Below are 19,566 nucleotides of genomic sequence, written 5' to 3'. Positions count from 1 at the left end.
CCAAAATGGAACAAAAATGGCCAGTTACGGGATTAATCGGTTTTCAATGCATTGGAGACTTGACCTACAGACTTTTTGACCTGCAGCCACTGTTCCAATACGGATTAATTCCATATGTAGAGGGTCCACTGTACTGTGCTTCTGTATTCACGATTCAAAAAGCCAAGAAATGGCCCAATATCATGCGTGCGTTGCCAGCAGGAAAAAGGATGTCAAGCCTTCCATAGCAAAGGGCAGCCTGAATGTTGACAACACCAATGGCACCAGTCAAGATGGTCTATGGCAAAAGTCCCCAACCTCCTGCCCCCCCTCCGCATGCACTCACCACCGCACAGCTGCTTTGTGCCAGGCTCCCCCACCCCTTTGCGCATGCGGCACCCAGAGCACCGCGGCGCTGTTTGTGCATGCACGCGAGCACCCGCCTGCCCAAGCACCCGTGTGTGTGTGTGTGTGTGTGTGTGTGTGTGTGTGTGTGTGTGTGAGAGAGAGAGAGAGAGAGAGAGAGAGAGAGAGAGAGAGAGAGAGAGAGAACAAGGGGTAAATTTGGAGGGGTGTGTTTTTTGTTAAGCCTACCTGCCCCGAACCCTCACCCGTATTTCTCTGATCTACCCAAACGCAAACACACACACTTTGTCATCACAATGAAAGGAAAGGGGGGGGGAGAGGAAAACAAACGGGAGGCGACATGATGAGGGAACAGCCTTGGCCCCAACGGCTCTTCAAAGTCAAGGGCCAGGCTGGCCACTTCGGCTTCTGTCAAAAATGACGCCCTGCAGCGCAGACGGTGGGAAAATGCGCTTAGACTACAGTTCCCATAATTCCACAGCTAGCAGGAGCAGCAGCCTCGCTGACTCGAGGATCCATGGGAGACGTAGTCGAAAAGAACTTCCTGTTGTGTGCCAGCTGCCCTTTGAGCCGGCACAATGCCGAATTTTAAGCCCTAAGAAGTTTTACACAAGTTTCCCAACTGCTTATTTGCGCGGTGCTCATTTGTGGCTATTCCTCTCCCACCGCCGCCACCTCCTCCTCCTCAACGTCGGCCCCATTGATCCGCCACTTCGGCTCCCAATGGCCTGCCCCCGCGGCCTATCTAAACGGGCCTTGCCCTGCCTCCTCCAGGTGGGTCGGCTTCTCCGAGGAGAGCCCCGGGAGGCCGCCGCCTCTTGTTGCCGGAGAAGGACCCACTCTTCTTCTTCGCCTCAGAAGCAGGTGAGCGCGCACCGGCGGGGTTGCTGCGCGGGGCTGTAGCGGAGACGGCCTTCTTTCGTAACCAGGAGGCTCTTCCTCCGACGGGAATGGCAGGCAAGAGACCAGCACGCTGCCAGATTTTTTCGCTAATGTCTTGCGTCGCCGCAATCTTCTGGCCATGCTGGGAGTTGTAGTCCAAAACCCCTACAATTTTGATCCCGCCCGCCCTTTTTTTGCACATACAGGCCCACGGGTTCGTTTTCGCCGGACCCGTGCCCCTTCCCGGAGGGAAAGAGAGGGAGGCCCATTAAATGACCAGCAGCGAAGGACCGGGAGCCTGGCCGCCCTTTCGGTGCCTCTCTCGCACATGCTCGTGCGTGCCTGTACCTGTGCCAATATGCGCGCACCCGTCCTTGCTCCCTCGCGTGCAGCCTGACACGCATCCTCAGGCTCTTTGGCGCTCGCACGGACTCCCCGAGCTGCCGCGCTCTTTCTTGTTCTCTCTCTTTTTTTTCTTTCTTTCTCTTGTTTCCGACTCCGCAGCCGCTCTCCTCAGTTCTGGCACGCAATGCCCCCCCCCCCGGTCAAGCCTGGACACTCTTTCTCTTCCACATACTTTCTAACACTCACAACAGGAAAGGGGTTTTTCCCTCCCTCTTCCCACTCCTATAATTACAGCTGTCTCTGGCTGGCAAAAAAATATATCCCCAAGTAATAGAGCTGATCCTCCAGTTATAAAGGTACAGTATAGGGTTGTTGGGCTAGGGCCATAACAGCACCCCTCCTCCCCTGGGCTGAGCCAGACGGTTGTAACTGGTAGAACAAGGGCAGAAAACATTTAACCACTTAACATTCATTTTCTTCCTACCCTACCCCTTCTCTGCCTCCTTCACATTCATAGAATATGATGAGGATGAGAGTTAGTGATAAAGATAGGGCCCCATCTCGCTTCCTATCAAAGCTGTGACACAATCCGCCGAAATTTAGAGGCTGTAAAAATGTAGTGCTGAAAGGGTGCGAACCCACTACCCTGAGTGTTCGTACCACCCCCCAAACACTTTGTGCTAAAGGAAACACAAAGAGGCTGATCATGGCACTGATACTTAGGGTGAAAAGCAGAAGTGGACTGGCTCAGAGTAGCCTGACTCAGGTGAGGTGGTGCCTTATTTGCCCTAATGTGCCAGCTGCCGCTGGGCAAAAGAGTTCAAATCCCGAAATACCTGTCACATTGTCTTTATGTTTACGTACATTATTTTATACAGTATTTTTCTTTACATGAAATTGAATCCAGAAGAAACTTCCTAGGTCAAGAAAACTGAGGGGAGGGGGGATAGTGCTCAAATTAATGTGACTATTCCTCTTTTTTTCCCTGCCTTAATTAGGAGCAGGCCCATTCAACTCAGTGAGACTTACTTCTGAGGAGTTACATATAAAATTGCATTATAAATAGTGAAAAAAGAATATTATGTATAGATAATTGGCAAAGTAGCTGGTTGGATAACTCGCTGAGTTAGGTATCTGCCTGCAGAGTCAGAGGCCTCTAAGAAGAAGCAAATGATAAACACTTCTAAGTCCTCTCTACGGTATTTAAAAAAAACCTGGAAAGGGTTGCTAAAAGTCAGAGCTGACTTGATAGCACATGATGATGATGATGATTAATTGGCAGAGTAAAATGTAATAAATGCATCCTTTTTTCCCTGGAATTTCTCAGGAAGCAGTCCAAGGTTTGAATTTTCAGTGACAGGCTTAAACAAGTTTTTTTTTTTACAAGGGTTTGAAAAATAAGTTAGCTCACTGCATCCCTGCCATTTGTCTGATTCATATATTCCTTGTTACTTTGAGTTATTACAGATACTGCAAGTCAGCTATCATTTTCACGGCTAAATGACTATTTCTAGGACTTTCTCCTAGGACTTGGTTTCTTGACGCTGCACCCAGTGTCCTGGTTCTGCAGCCTTATACATAATGGATTAATATTGGTCACTGTGCAAGGGCCTTGGAAAGCCTCCATAAAAAAGTCAATACACAGATATTTCCACACACAAAATATCACATTACTGCATGGACAATGGGAGTGAAGGTGGCAGGAGCTGTGATCTAGATACAGTACTTGGAACATGGGTTTTCCAGAGAAACACTCTCCAATTGTTATATCAGGCTACATTAGATCAAAACCATAATTTCACAGGTAATTCAAGAAACCTGAGACCAGTCTTTTGCAGGAAAGTAATATTGATTATATAGCTTGGACTACAACTCTCCAAACCCCCCAGCTAACAACTGGTAATGATGAACTGAGAAATTTGTTTTTGCACGCTCTTATTGGGAGATTGCTGTAGGAGGTGCTACTTGACCAAATTATACAGTACAATACAGTGCATTGATATGGAAGACATTGTCTTCATACACCTTTTGTTCCAGCCTCTCAAGAAGTCACTCAAATCTAGACACTTATTTTCTGAGAACATTTTAATTGCACTGTTTATGCTTAAGGTATAACCAAGTACCCGCATTTTGCTAATTGTTTTTCTTGTTCATTTTTCATCTTCTCTCCAAGCTGGAAACAAAATCAGAAACTGTTCATCAAAAGCAGATATGCCAAATTGTTCTTGATCATTTTGAGAAACAGTACTCCAAGGAGCTGGGAGAAGCGTGGAACTCAGTCAGGTCAATTTGTGATTTCTTTTCTATTCCCTTCCATTGGTCCAGTGTATTTTAACAGGAAGAGTTCTGCATAATGCAGACAAATTGGAAACTTTTGAACATGATTTATGTGTCTTTCCTCCCCCATATGAAAAAGGAAGGCCAGATAAAAGAGAACTTAATTACTATGTAAAACAGAGATTGAAACTTCAACCTTCTTGGGATTGATCCTGGAACCTCTATTCAGAGCTCCAGAACTGGAAAGTTGGCTTGGGAAAGTTACTTTTTTTTTTTACTACAATTCCAGGAAAGCCCAACAAACTTCCAGAAAGTTGTTATGCTGGCTGTCAATTGTTGTCCAAATTATTCTTGACTGGAAATATAATTTCTTGTGCACTTAACCCTCACGTATTGTTGCCACGTCAACAATATCTTATTCCCATAGAGTCCAGGACCCAAACTTAGTGAAGTTAGAGAGGCAAAGCTAGTATTGGGAGGGAGTGGAACAAATTTGCTGCTGGTTGTAGTAGCAGTCACAGCTAGACTAACATATAGTCGTGGGGAAAAAAGTACACACTTTTTTAATTCTATGGTTTTATATATATTACGCCGTGTCATGATTTATTTTACAAAAATAAAGCCAAAATGGAGAAGCTATGTGCAAAAAACTAAGTACACCCTTACTGCTTCAATAGAATTATGAGGCTACGTAGCAGCCAAGTGCTGCTAATCAAATGCCCTTGAGTAATTGATTATCAGCAAGTGTGACCACCTGTATAAAAGCTGAAGTTTTAGCAGTTTGCTGGTCTGGAGCATTCAGGCATGTGTTAAAACAGTGCTTAGGAGAAAACACATACGTAGTGAGCGTAGAGAAACAATTGTTGCTGCCCATCAATCTGGGAAGGGTTAAAAGGCCATTTCCAAACAATTTGGAAATCCATCATTATACAGTGAGGAAGATTATTCAAAGCAAAGTACAGTGATGTAACTACTACACCACACTGACCCAATTTCTTGTAAGGTCATAATAAAAAATAAGTTGAGAGACAACCAAAAAAGAAAAAAGGAAAGGGGGGAAAGGCAGGATTTTAAGCAAGTTTCTAGATTTGATTCAGGATGCTATTCCCCCGTTATATTGATTCATTCCAGAATACAGTGGATGTGCAGCTGTGTTGTTCTGTTTTAAGCAGAACAATGCAAACTCAATGTATCAAGACAAATAGTGACAAGATTTTTTTTTCATATAATTGAATTGAGGAGTTAACTGTGGGTCACCATTTTGGCAGAGATCTTCTCTGCATCACTCTAGACAAAAATTCTTTTCCTTCTATTTTCATTTATGCTCCTGTACTTCTTGAATGTTACTGTACACTTCTGCTTAAATAAAGGCAATAATAACCTGTATATTTCTTTGCTGTTCTCCAGGAAAGTGCTTACAGCACCACAGTGCTGGCAATATGGTGTCCTCCTTAATAAATTCAGTTTTTCTTCTAAAGTGGAGAATGATTTGCGTTTGAAAGGCTATCACCTCCTCTTCCCAGAAACCTCATCCTGTTTTCACCAATCATTCAAGTGTTACATCAGTAGCACTCCTGGTAGATTCCCTGCTCAGAGATACAGAGCTGGTAAATTGAAAGAATATTACCTACTCAACGTGGCATCATTGCTGGCAGTGCTGGCCCTGGAAATCAAGAATGGAGAGAAGGTTCTGGATTTGTGTGCTGCTCCAGGGGGTAAATCGATAGCAACACTTCACTGTGCCTGGCCAGGTAAACCACTGTACTCTAAAACCAATTAGAACACACACAAATTGGCTGCTTGGTTGCTCAAATAACCCATTAAATGAGTAATTTAGAGGCATTCATTAAGAAAACTCTTGTGGCATCCCTTTTCCCTATTGCAGTCAAGAGCCAGCACATTAGGAACTAATTTCTATCTCTGATGCAATCTGCATATTATAGCTTGGCTGCCCAGCACCAATTTTTCTGTGCATTAGATGAAGGGATGTGAAAAAAAACAAACGTTCTCCAGTCCTCTGCCATTTCCCGTATCATCTCAGTGATGCTCTGATACTCTAATTTTGCTAGGTCAGCTCAAGAGGGAAACAAAGAAATCACAAGTGCTCATGAGGTGCAGATACATGAAAAGCAAAGGCTATATTTCAAGATTTTAAGAAGATTAGATTATCAGTAGTGGGAATAGATGTGTTTCAGTGATGCAGTGGTTCCCATTAAAGTTTGAGAAAATGCAGTGGGGGTATTTCATCAATGCCAGACCTCTCTCTAAGGCTCACTAGAAGCTTAGGGGAAAGATTATTTAGCACTATATATAGTGATCCTCCTGGATTTGCTGACATGTAGTCATGTCTAAAGCAGGGATGGGGTAACATGAATTGTGAGCCATATGCAACACCCAGGGCCATTTTTGTGCCCCTCCAGCACCCACTGGGTCCTGTCAGAATCTATATTCCCCAAATTAATTTTTTTTTGCTCCCCTTGTGACTTCTGAGGTATGTGGAAGTAATTTTGTCACAGGTTGAGGGCCACCCAGCATCCCTAGGGCACCTCATTAGTTTAAAAAAATGGGCACTAGAAGGTGTTCAGAGGGTTCAGCTCAACCCCCGTTTTTAAGTTAAACCAGTTTTTCATTTAACAAAAACTCATTCCTGGGTACCTTTATAGTATGTAACCACTGCATCAAAATATTTTAAAGCTGTTTTTGTTGTTTTGCTTTATTTTATTTTTGTTTTTTGTTTTTTTTAGTAGCCTCTTTGGCCATAAATACCCTTCAACCTTCAACTCTGGCCCCTTCAGAATGCAGCCCTCAGACTCCTGGCATATTTCAAAAATAGTCCTCCAACTCTCTGAGGTTTCTTAGCCCTGGTCTCTTCAGCCATTTCTGATGATGCCCTGATACACTTTCTCCCAAGCACCCTTTGGCGTGAGTGTTTTTCTGCATCACATTTTTTGCCAGGGACAGTGTAGTTCTGTGTTGCCCTGTCTTCTGCTCTTTCCCTGAAAGTCTTCTCACTGGTCTGTTAACTCTGGCTGGTACTTCAAACCTGTGTTTATCATGAAAACTTATTTCTGGATGTAACAGAAATAAACACAGTGGTGAGTGGTAAGAGTTTCAGAGGGAACCTCATAGAAGGTTATATGTTAACCTTTGCTTATCTTCTTGAGCTTTTGGAAGGAAAACCCTTTTGGAATGTGTTTGGCGCTGGCACAAAATCAATGTATTTTTCAGTGCATACGGCTGGAAAGTAATGCAGTTGCTCCCTACTGCCATTAATATATTACGTGCTTTTTTAACTTGGAATGTATGTGTTCAAAAAAGCAAAGTGTTCTGCCTCTGTAGAACACCCCATAGCATTTAAAGCACTCCATGGGCAGTTTACAATTTATTTATGCAGGCTGCACATTGCCCCCCCCCCCCCCCCAGTTTACTGGCCTTGAATGGATGGAAGCTTGAGTCAGTCTTGAGCTGGCTTCCTGAATCTGCTGGGATCGAACACAGGTGGTGAGCAGAGTTTTAACTGCAATGCTGCAATTTGACCATGGACTCCTCATCCTTTTGCATTAGATCACAGGCCAGTGAATTGTTTTCACTCATTTTGTAGAGAAGTGGCAAGCAGTCTGGCTGCTGCAGGGAATTTCAGTTGATCACTTGATCATGCCCTGCTGTATACCGCAACCAGAATTGGAAAATGTTACCTTCTGGGCAAGGGAAAGGGGAATGCAATTTCTTAAATGGCTCAGCCAGCAAGGATACTTGCTTGGCTGCCTGGAGGAATTCATGGAATTATCATCCCAAAGAAGGTAGTTTTTCAAAGCTCTGCTCTGACAAGGAGGTATGAATTGGCTCTCATTCTTGACATACTTCTACATGTTTTCTGATTTCAGGGAACTTTTTAATGTTTGATTTGGTGACCACTCTGAGAAACCCTGTGTATGTTTGGCAAGTTAACTGAATGAACTAAATTAGCTCATATCATTTTTGTTTAGGGCTTCTACACTCCAATGAGTATGACCATCTGAGAGCACAATGGTTGAGGGAAACGCTAGAATCCTTCATCCCAGAATCTTTGATGCATATTGTTACCCTTTCTCAGTTGGATGGAAGAGAAATGGGAGATCTGAAGCCCGAAACGTTTGACAAGGTATCTTTGTAATTGCTGATCTGCTTGTGGGACTTTGCATTATTATTCTTCCATACTCTTTTGACTCAAATTCATCACAGCTCTTAGCAAAAGTTGTTATTTTGCTCTATAAATCCTTTAGTAAAGAAGAGTATGCAAAATAAGTTATTCATTAACTAGGCTGTCATCTTTCGTTCTGGAAGTTTACCATGGATTCTGCTAGGATTAGTGAATCTTAAGACTGGACAGTACCTTGAAGGTTATCTGCCACAACAAACTGTTCAATGCAGGATTTACAGTGCAGGATATAAATACAGCCTTCCTGATGGATAGCTATTGCGCCTGTGCTTAGATATCTCAAGTGAAAGAGAGACCACCATCTCTTTGTTGAGGTGGTGGTTCTACTTCTCCGGTGTTCTTGGCATTAGGAAATTTGTTCTACTGTATATGTTTTGCCCAAATCTTCTTTCTAAAAATGTTTACTCTTTATGTCTAGTCCTGTCCTCTGCTACAATAGAGAACAGGTATGCTCCACATTCTTTGTGATATATTTTCAAATGTTTGAAGATGCTTATCATGTTTTCAGTTTTTTCTACCTCAGACTAAGCATACTTAGCTCTTTCAGCTGTTCCCCTTAGGACTTGGTTTACAGGTCCCTCCCTCTCCAACCTCTTCTTGACGAAACTGAGTCTGTGAATGTAATTTCCAGAGAGCATTGCTGTCAAACAACTCTCATCCTCTCACAGGGGTGAAGGTGGAGTGGGCTAGGGATAAGACAGGTTTCTCACCACGTGGGACAGGAAATAGAACACCCATCTCACTGTGTGGCAGTGCTTCCCCCCTCATGCGTCATCCACCCAAGAGAAGTAGAAGTAGCCATCTGGCTGTTTCTTACGGTCAAGCATTGTGAGCAATAACCTGAAAAACTGCCTATGCTGCTGTACAGACAATTTTCTAGGTCAATTTTCTGACAGGTCCGTTTTCTGGCAAAAAGAAACAGGGCACTTGGAATTAGCTAGCTCTGGAGTATCGTGCAAAGCAGTGACCGCACTTCAGAGGCCCTTCTAGGGCAAAGGGATGGATGAATTTGCCATTGCTGGTGCTTCAGCAGCTGAGTCAACCACTTCTTGCTGCCTAAGAGTAGGGCTAGCCCAGTCCCCCATAAAATCTGGGGGGCTTCAGAAAGATTCTCAGCTCTTTGTGTTACACTATGAAAACAGAATGGAAAAAAAATACACATTTTGTAGAAATTCCATTGAAAAGACAGCGGCCCAAATCCTGTTACCTAGTTGCACTGGCGTACATAGCATAAACAGCGTAACCTTTAGAAATGAATTAGTCTATGTTAAGAAATCACAGTAAACGTTATCAGTGGCATGCTGAGTTGTATATCTCTGTGTGCAACTGTTGTTGACTAATGTGCCATTTATGTTGCTATGCAAGAGGACTGTGGCCAGTAAGTGAGGAATTAAGGTTGAGTACTAAGGGATTTATGTACTCAACCTTAATTCCTTTATGACATGTGAAACATTGTGGAAATAATGGAAGTCTAGAAATCTTTGTTGAATTAGCAAGTGTGTTGAGGATTAGAAATGTCTGGATATATAAGATATAAAAGCCATGCTTCATTATTATTTTAATGGGGTCACACAAAGTCAAGATGTTTATACATCAAGTTTGGTATTCTTTACACCAGATGTGAGCAACTTGTGGCCCCCAAGCTCCCATAATTCCTTAACATTGGCTAATCTGACTAAGGCTAATGGGAATTCTAGGATAAATACTTGTGGGGGAGTTCACCCTTCTCCACCCCTGTATCACTCCTGCTGCCACTGGCCTCACAGGATTTCTAAGCCTTACCTGTAAATGGGAAGGAACCCAGTGCCCTTCTTCCAACACCACTGTCGAAATTCCCTTTGTCCTGTCACTTGTCTATTTAGGTAATGGTCTCTATAAAGAAACTATGGGAGCAAATGTGTTTTCTTTAATCATCTTCACTTATTTCCTGTCTCCCTCTTTCGCTGCCCCCAACCTCTAGTTGCCCTAAGTGTACAGTATATTCATCCCTTCACTCAGGCCTTTATAACACCCTCCACATAGCTTGTTTGCTTGCATAATTCGTATCAGAGCACAGTACAATTTAAAATTATGGACATATATGAAATATAAAATTAAAAGCAAATTAAAATGTTAAGATCACTAGACTATTTTTGACCAGAAGAGGACTCCTTTATAAGTTCCATCAGTTCAAATAGGCCTACTCTAGTATGACATATTGTGCTGTGCAACAGGACTTTAGTCACTGTTTTACACACACCCTCCCTCTCCTTATCTAGTTTCTCAGCGAATCAAGACCATTCTTACTAATATTCAGTCACCCCCTCCCATCACAAACTTGCCAAACTTATGCATGTCAAGCAATTCACTTGCTATCACAATATAAACAATACAAATTTAATATAATCAGGCATCACGCCTGGTCATCCTGGTTGCAAATAATGTGCTCTACTGGTCTGCTAGGCCCTTTCCTCAGGAACAGATGATGGAAGAGCAAGAAACATTTTAAAGTTATTTTACACTTTCCTAAATATTTGTTAAACAAATTTAGTGACACTTTGCAGCTGAAATAGAATACATATTTAGACAATAAAGTGCAATAAAAGATCAGATTTAAAGACAAATGCCATTCTTTTATATCTGGAGGATAGGCCCTTGTGCCCTTTAGAAGTTTTGGACTATCTCTTGCAAGTCTGAGCTGACATTGTTGATGGTCAAAATTGGGGGGTGGAGGGTTAGTCCAAAACATCTACCAAGCCAGCTGTCCAAGCTGTCCAGTTGTATTTTATATTATCATTATGGTTATTATGTCTTTCTGTTATTTCTGAAAGTTTTTCTGGTCATACGTATGTGGATCCTGTGTTCATTTTATTTTTATTATTGGCCATTCAGGTCCTAGTCGATGCTCCTTGCTCAAATGATAGAAGTTGGTTATTCTCTTCGGATATCCAGCAGGCAACCCTGCAGTTAGCACAAAGGAAGGCATTATCAGCTGTACAGTTACAGCTGCTAAGGTAAGATGTGAGAAAGAAAAAAAACTGTCTGAAATTCAGTGATACTTAGTCCGGAACTGAAGGATGTGCTAAATCATATTCCGAGGCTCTGCATCCACCTGACCCGCATATTCTTCTCTCCATATGCACTCACACTGAGCCAGATGTCACCTAAAAAGTCGCAGAGCTAAACTGCCTTCTCCTGATAACTGCCATGTTGCAAAGAGAAGGCCATTTTGCTCCTCATGCTGAGCAATGGGCTTGTAACTAGGACATTCACAGGAGCGGGAGAATGGGGGAACAGAAAGCTGGGGAAGTTTTGCACTTTCCTTTTAATGCACTTGGATAAAAGCATGCTTCATTTTCTGGAGCCTTTTAAAAACTCCTTTCAAAATAATGTGCAATAAAAAGTACACCTTTGCAATTGTTTTATTTATTATAATTTAAAATATTTTTACCCCAGCTCTCCCTTAAAAAGACCCAAGACAGCTTACATCATTAAAAACAGTGTTTAAAAGCTAAAAACTGCAAGTATACATATACTGAAAAAGAATAAAACAAATACCACACTAAAAACGGTAAATAAAACCAATACAAAAATACATTTAAAAGCAACAAGTCTTTAACTTTATTAGTATTGTTCTTATTGTTTTTCTCAAATAAATAAATAACGTGCAGAGTGCTGTCCTCTGAAGATGTCGGCCACAGAGACTGGCGAAACATTAGGAAGAACAACCTTCAGAACATGGCCAAAGAGCACGAAAAACCCACAACAACCAACCAACCAACCAAATAAATAAATAAATAAATAAGTAATTTTTAAAAAAAAGCAACAAGTCACAACAGCCCCTTTAAAAACCTCTCTTGCCTGAAGAGAAAAGTCTTTGTCTGTTTGTGGAAGGACAGCAAAGATGGGGCCAGCCTGACCTCCTGTTGGAGGGAGTTGCAGAATCCGGGTTCAGTGACAAAGAAGGCCCTCTCCTATGTCCCTTCCCAGTGCACCTGGGAAGGTGGTAGGACTGTGAGAGAGGCCTCCCCTGATGATCTTAACACCTGGACGGGACACATAGTCCTTGAGATGGCTTGGGCCCAATCCTTTTAATTATAGAAAATGCTTCTTGGCCTGGAAACTTAGAAACTTGACAAGATAGTGCTGCCATTCTCTTCACTCCCATGCCACAGTCAGAAGTAAGCCAAACTGGCAGCTGAATTTTACTTCCGCACTGGTGATGGAACAGTGTTCTCCAAAGCCCCAGTTTGGGGAGAGGGGTGCATGACAGGCTAAGTGACATACACAGTTGTACTTTCCAATGGATGGAGTAGCTTGGGGTTGATATTGCTGCCTTCCAATGTCTTCTCCATTTCAGTTTCCTCTGAGGCTGTTCCTTGACCTTGTACAGTTCCTGTTTATTTCTATGGGGCTCTATGTCTTAATGGAGTCTGCCTTATATTTGCAGCAGGGGAATGACCATAATGAAGCTGCTGGGATTGCAACTTCGCTAAGCAGTTGGTCACTGCTGGCCAAATCCTTGCAGTTAAATGAATTACCTGAACAATCTACTGAGATTTTTTGTCTGTCTTCAGGAAGCTCCATAGTTTTGGATTACAAGCATTTGGTTTATTGCTGCCTTTGCATTACATTGTCCAGAGACAAGGAGAAATGATTAGAAATTTTAAATTATCCATATAATACAATATGGATATTGGAGACATGGGACCAACAAGTTAAGAAAGTTTACTCCTGCCTCTTCCTCCGTCATTTTCTCCTGCTCTATATTATTTTATGGCTATTGATCAAATACTAAAGCTCTTTAATGTAGTGCTGGGTTTCACCTCAGAAGTATCCCAGCTGTCAGGATGAATTGAGAGAGAAATAAAATCGTTTGTTTTCCTAAAAGTAGAGGTTTTTTTATATTTTTTATGGAAAGCTGTCATAATGGGAGTGCAAGTGTAGGTTGCTGTATTTTCAGGCAGTGTTTTTTGCATGAGTTCCTCAGAAAAAGGTCTAAAGGAAGCTTGTGATTTATAACCGAAATATAAGTGTCTTATTGCAGTAATGCATCATGTCATCCATTTCCTTTGGAGAAATCAATCACATTTAAAACACTGACCTCCCTCAGTTTTCTTTCCCCAATATTTGACATGTAGAATCCAATTTCTGAACTCCAGACTCAAGGAAGCATACATCATTCAGTGAAATTTTTGCAAATCTGTATAAATCATTCTAGATTATAATCCTGAAATGGAGCCTTCTTGACAGCAAAAAATCTTGTTGGTAGAAAAAAAAATCCAAACAAACCAAAATTATGCATGTCCCATAAGCACATTTAATCTGATCTGGCCTGTCATCTAAAGGAAGGAAAAACTCAGTTTGATGAAAGCATTCTAAACAAGATGAGCAGTGCAGGAAAAGCAGATGCAAACCAGCAGCTTCTGTGCCATAGTTAGGAGCATTAATACATTGGTCTACTTCTTGTTCATAAATAAAACAGCAACAGATTGATTAATCCATTGTCATATATGATTTTTCTACTGTGTCTCCCTCGGAATAAACCAAACCACTAATAAGCAGAAAATAATAAATTCTTAATATAATATTTTTAGTGGAGGTCCACAGGAAGCAGCAGTTGGAGTAGGCTCGTTTGAATCAATGACAGTTACAAAGAACTTGACTGTCTTATGCATTCTCAGCTCGACCTCTCTCATCATGTTGTCATGATAATAAAGTGCAGCTTTGTATGCTACCTTGAGTGTGCTGGGTTAAAGACAGGGTATAAGTTGAATACATAAATACATTCAGGTTTCCTTAACTGGATTTCAACCCTAGTAATAAAATATTGCAGTGCCCCCCATGGTATTTCTCTCTCTAGACCTGTGCATTCTCATGTGCACACTCATGTTCATTTGCCACACATAGAGTCCCTCACAGCTGTTGTGAAATCCTGCAGACTTCATTCCCTATAAATCTCTCCCGCTTTCTCTCTCTGTTGCTAATGCTCCTGCTGTAAAAGAATCTTTTTTGTCACCATCACATCAGAACTATCTTAAGAAAATTTATGTATTTATTCATTTGTTTCTTTATTTTGTTTGTTTATTTAATTTTATACATCCTGGTTGGTGCAAAGCACTACTTTATGTGATTAACAAACAAAGTAAATACAAATTATATACCAACAGAAGTAAATCATGAACAAAAAAAGATAAGAACAAGCAAGTTGATAAATAGCATAAAAAACAACACACCAGGAACAAATAGTCAGGACAGTTTGGGCAGATATATTAAACGATACCACTAAACGTTTCTTTTAAAAAGAGGATCCTAATTTTGTTGGTGATAAATTGTTTGACTATTGTAATTAATTACTCTAAACTGAGTAGCAAGATTAAAATGCCTCAATATGAGAAGTATGTTGCATAATAGCCATAGGAAAAGAACACAGATTAAGTAAATTCATCTGGTTTCTGCCCCCCCCCCCCCTTAAATAACTTGTTATAACTCCCCTTTAACTTGCAAATCGGCTTTATTTTGTGCCCTAGGAAAATCCCTCTGTATTGCAAGGGGAAATAGATATGAAACTTTTGTGGTGTTCCTGTTAAGTTTTCCTGGTGCCAGAATGTTGCATTGCTTCACAGGCGTATGATAAATTGTGCCTTGTGGATGCAACAGGGATTTCCTGGCCTTTTCAGATTGATTTTGTATAAGAGAAAAGAACCCCCCACAACAGCTGAGGAATGTAAGGGGAGTACTATGATGTGTTAGGCCAGGTTGATCTTTAAAAGGAAAACAAAATCTATGATCACTTTTGTGAGAAGAAATGAGGGGATGAAAGCAAATGTGATTTCAGCTGCTTGAGTGGCTCAGAGAGGATTGGTTTCCTGCTGATCAGAGTTGGTCTGGCATTCTAAGAAAACAGCTTCTAAGTGTCAACACGAGATGGCAGCGTTGAAGTACAGCACAGAGGTCTCGTAATTTGTCCTTACATTTTTGCTCTTCTTTTTCTAATGTGAAGAATGGATTTATTTGTGATATAATTAATGATGGCCCTTCTAACTGGACAAAGAGAGTGTAATGAGTCACCAGAATTGTGGGCTGAAAAGGCAGGGTTCTAACTTGAACTACTGTACCAATATGACTTCCCCTCCTCTTTATATGTCTGCCTCTCTCTGTTTACACCTACACCTCTGTACGTGTGTGCGTGCTTCAGAGAGAGGGAGGGAATAGAAAACACCAAGATCTTACAATAAACGAAAATGCCAACCTATCACAAAGTTTAATTTATCTCAGTGTGAAGTAATTGCTTTTGGGCATTTTGTCGTTACAAGAGTTTGTTTGTTGGGGTGGATGACATTTAAAATGCCTTGAGTTTTTCAAAGTTGGCAAGCACATGAAGTGACACTTACTGTTCCTATTGTCCTTGTTCCTCACCGCCACCACTTTTTAGAGTGTTATTTTTGATATATGTAGTTTAAATCTATTTTCTCCGGTTCTTCTGGGTTATGGATGGTGCCTCTTCACTGTGTCCATCTGCTGATTTTTAAACATGCTTTGAATTTTGGCTGATGAGTTGTTTTCCGTGCTTAACTTTATAACAAGAATACTTAGAATTTAAATAACCCTTTCCCAAATTTTTCAAAACAGCTCACATTATAACCTTGTAGGCTGGCCTAGCCAACATGAGTATCATTAATTACTGACAGATCCCAGCCAGCCAGTGAAATCCAGACTCAAAGACATGCCATCTCCATTGGGTTTGGAATGGGCAGAAGCTTCTTGTGCTATCGTGACCCTTTGTGGTGCCTGATCTTCCAAAATGACTGGATCTGCTGACAGCTGCCCTTCTGGCTGAAATCAGAAGAGTCAGAAAAGGAGTAGGGGGGGAGGAAAGGTGCTGATTTACACTGGATCCGATCTCTTTTCAGCCCATATTCACTGCCACTATGCTGACACAAGTTAGGCCATGCTCAGGGTAGTGCTACATAATTTCCAACATCCCTAGGCTATGAGGGAATTGGATTCAGCACAGCTGCAGCTGGCTTTGTGTCAGGTCAGCTAGTCCATAGCTACCATGGCTGGTTTGAATTGCATCCTAAATTTTTCAGATTTAGGACAAAGGTCTGCCCTCTTTCCTAATGGTTTGTCCCTTTTTGGTCCTTCTTTCTGTTTCCTAATGCCATTGGCACACATTGGCACACATTGACAACATCATAGCCTGTGACTTTCTTTTCTTCATACTTGTTGAAAAATAGCCCCGACAACTGTTTTGTGTTTGGGTGAGAAGTGGTTAACCAATGAAAAAAGGAGTCAGCTTCTGGGATTTTTTTCCCCTGCCTGATACTTCTTTAGTGAGCACAAGAGGGCCGTAGACCATCTTGACTACTGCTATTGGTGTTTTCAACATTCAGGCTGCCCTTTGCTGTGTAAAGCTTGGCATCCTTTATCTTGCTGGCAACGATGGACACAGAAGCACAATATCCCACATTCATAAATCAGAGGTTTCTAAAAGAATTGAATTATCTCTTTATTACTTGGCTAATTTCTAAATACAGTGAAAAATTTTAGCTTTGTCCAGCTTACTCAAGAACAGAATTTAGCTAGTTATTGTCTGCCTATTATTGTTGTTGTTGCTGTTGTTGTTTCTGATATTGTTGCTGTTATTGTTGTTACTATTACTATTATTACCCATTGTTATCTCTAAAAACAATGTATATGGATAACACGCCACAAGTATGGAAAGCCAACTTTATAATGAAAAGTAACAAAAGAGATGTTTTTAATATATATTCTTCATTAATTTAGCTTTATTTAAGTCACTGCAGAAAGGACAATCTCTTTTTTCTCTGAATATGTGGCTATGATACTTTATACTGTATGCATTCAGCATTGCATGTATAGCAGGCATAATTAAAGAACAAGGATTTAAAAATATCAAGGTTCTGTGTTAACAGAGAACTCAATTGTAAGTACCTTCATAAGACGCACAGACTTTCAACCCCCCTGTTTTGTGGGAAAAAAGTGCGTCTTATGGTGTGAAAAATACGGTAAGTAAATTCTTTAAAATAGTTTTTCAAATCATACCCTCATAGGTTGTGTAATGGGCACCTCTGTATTTTGAGGAGAAACTTCCTAACTGTTATACCAGTACAACAGTGCAACCAGTTACCTCAGGAAGTAATGAGCACTTCAACACTGGAGGCATTCAGATGAAAGCTTACATAGCCATCTCTCAGATATACTTTAACTTGCATTCCCACATTGTGCCAGAGGGTTGGACACAGTGGCCTTATAGGCCCCTTCCAACTCCATTATTCTATGATTCTGTGATTTATGTTTCCAGCTCAACATATTTGATTTTTTATGATTGCTTGCAGGTCTGCAATTAAAGCCTTGCGTCCTGGAGGATCCTTGGTATACTCCACATGCACACTTTCAAAAGGAGAGAACAGTGATGTCATCACTGAGATCCTCAACTCCTGCAGTGATGTTCTGCCAGAGGATATGGGCGCTCTGGCTAATGTGGCATCTCAAGAGTTTGTTCTTGCATCAGGTGTCCAGCAGCATGAACTTCTAGTACTTCCAGAAAAGGGGAGAGCATGGGGACCAATGTATATATCTAAATTAAAGAAAATTTGATTCACTTAACTCTTGTGCAGTTCTTGTTTATCATTCTTAACAACTCATTGTTGCCGGGGCTTCTAGTTTTCGAAATTAGGAACTAGACAATCGAGATCCAATAAGCTCTCTTTAGAGCCCAAACGGCGTTTTAAGTTGTATTTTTATTCAGTGGCATAGTGGTAGGATCTGGGATACAGGTTGTTATACCTTGACAGTCCTTGTAGCTGTCCCCAAGTAGCCATGCTGGCTGGGGAATTCTGGGAGCTGTAGACCAACAAAAATTTGAATTTCCAAGCTGTGGCTTATGCTTCACATGGGGAACAGGCAAACATCAAGACAGATAATAGCAGTGTGTATAATACAGCATTCCCCTTCCTACCAAAGCAAATAACATCACTTGGAACCACAGCTCCCCACTAACAAAAAGAAACAACAATTTCTGTCAACACATTTATCTCTGTGTGGCTGGCTATATTGTCACTCTGAATTACATTTTCATCTCCTCTCTCTTCTGGAGGTGATTGATATATCTCATTCAGCCACCAGTTGGAAGTAACATGTTGAAACTAGACTTCATGTTTTTGTTGTGTTTTTTTTTTTAAGTAATAAGGCCAAACATTGTTAATTATATGCAACACTACAAGATGTTACCATGTGTGCATGTGTATTTTAGCAGGATTTCTTGCATTATGATGTGATTTTTATAATTAAAATGCTACATGCCAGCAACAGACTACAGTTGCTGCTATTTGCTACTTGCAATTCACAAGTAATAAGTTGTTTTTTCTAAAAAAAGTAATGCTAACATGTTATTCTAACAACATTTCTAAGTTCTGTATTTAGCAGCCTCTTGATTCACTAGCCATGAAAAGCTGCTACACAGGCATCTTAAGCTAGCTTTAGAAACAGCAGCTGACTTCTGCTACTCATTAGCCAGCAGTTAAACTTGATGGATTATAATGATATTTCTGTTACCAAAAGAGCGACCTGCTCTTGTGGTTTTGTGGCTTCCATTTTCCTTTAAAACACCAATACAACACAGCATTTGTATGTGTACACAGAAATGAAATAAATCTAAGATTCAGGGGAACCAGCCACCCACCCATGGCCTTATCCCCCATGGCTGGCAAGCTCATGATGGTAGACCAAGCATCCTTCCTTGTTCCAGGGGTCATGTTTGTGATTGACTTTATAATGTATCTCCCATTAGAATCAGTGGGAGAGAAATAGTGAGTATCATGTCCAGGGGTGTACGGGCATTGAAAGGAAAGAGAACCATGAAACATTCCCCAGTCCACCTCACGTCCCTTTTCCCCTACTGCTTATTTCAAAGGGTTATGGGTCATGGAAGTCATTAATTATATGAAGACCTGCATATTGTTGCAACTTGTACCTTTGTCATATGGTGAGAAAATAGATGGTTACAATAGCTGCGGTGCTTTAGCATATGCTTTTGGGACATGAATACATCTTTTCTGGCAGCTCCAAAAATAAATGCTTGAAATGAAACTAGGATGATTAATGGCAGTAATCATTATGCAGTGTTATAAAAGTATTTCTATATAAATGCTGCCATAATTGCCATTAAAAACTGTGAATAAATGGTTTGTCTAAAGTGATGCCGGTTCTATGGCAGAAAAATAGGATGAGGCTATGAAATAACCCTTCATGTGCTTCTCATGTTTTAAATGTAGCTAACCATTTAATAAGTATTGTAAAAGAATATAAAAATCGCAAAATTATATAATTTAATAAAAAAAGAAAGAAAGAAAGAAAGAGAAAGAAAGAAAGAAAGAAAGAAAGAAAGAAAGAAAGAAAGAAAGAAAGAAAGAAAGAAAGAAAGAAAGAAAGGAAGGCCAAAATCCTATTGTGGATTTAGGGCAGCATATGTATGATTGTGTATATCATGTTGAACAATTGCCACTAATTAGCAA

General features: G+C 40.9%; 1 protein-coding gene across 2 annotated transcripts; it reads left to right on the top strand.

Annotated features, from left to right (window-relative positions):
- Positions 1–747: 747 nt before the first annotated feature.
- On the top strand, positions 748–17,659 carry NSUN3 (NOP2/Sun RNA methyltransferase 3). 2 transcript variants are annotated; one of them, XM_020810298.3, is made up of 6 exons: positions 748–1,209; positions 3,746–3,855; positions 5,257–5,600; positions 7,836–7,990; positions 10,919–11,040; positions 17,389–17,659. In XM_020810298.3, exons 1-6 carry the CDS (start codon positions 763–765, stop codon positions 17,648–17,650), a joined length of 1,440 nt encoding a protein of 479 aa, XP_020665957.3. In that variant the 5' UTR covers positions 748–762; the 3' UTR covers positions 17,651–17,659. The 2 variants fall into 2 exon arrangements, with proteins under 2 accessions (XP_020665957.3, XP_072850071.2); XM_072993970.2 differs by lacking the exon at positions 748–1,209 and adding an exon at positions 1,699–2,338.
- The last annotated feature ends 1,907 nt before the right edge of the window (positions 17,660–19,566 follow it).

Source organism: Pogona vitticeps, chromosome 3, assembly GCF_051106095.1.
Source record: "Pogona vitticeps strain Pit_001003342236 chromosome 3, PviZW2.1, whole genome shotgun sequence".
Classification (NCBI taxonomy): Eukaryota; Metazoa; Chordata; class Lepidosauria; order Squamata; family Agamidae; genus Pogona; species Pogona vitticeps.
This window is presented reverse-complemented; position numbering and strand designations above follow the sequence as displayed.

Coding starts and splice junctions, on each gene's coding strand:
- NSUN3 (XM_020810298.3), top strand. CDS start 763: ATGACGCCCTGCAGCGCAGACGGTGGGAAAATGCGCTTAGACTACAGT. Junction 3,856..5,256: donor GAAGCGTGGAACTCAGTCAG/GTCAATTTGTGA, acceptor GCTGTTCTCCAG/GAAAGTGCTTACAGCACCAC. Junction 5,601..7,835: donor ACTTCACTGTGCCTGGCCAG/GTAAACCACTGT, acceptor ATTTTTGTTTAG/GGCTTCTACACTCCAATGAG.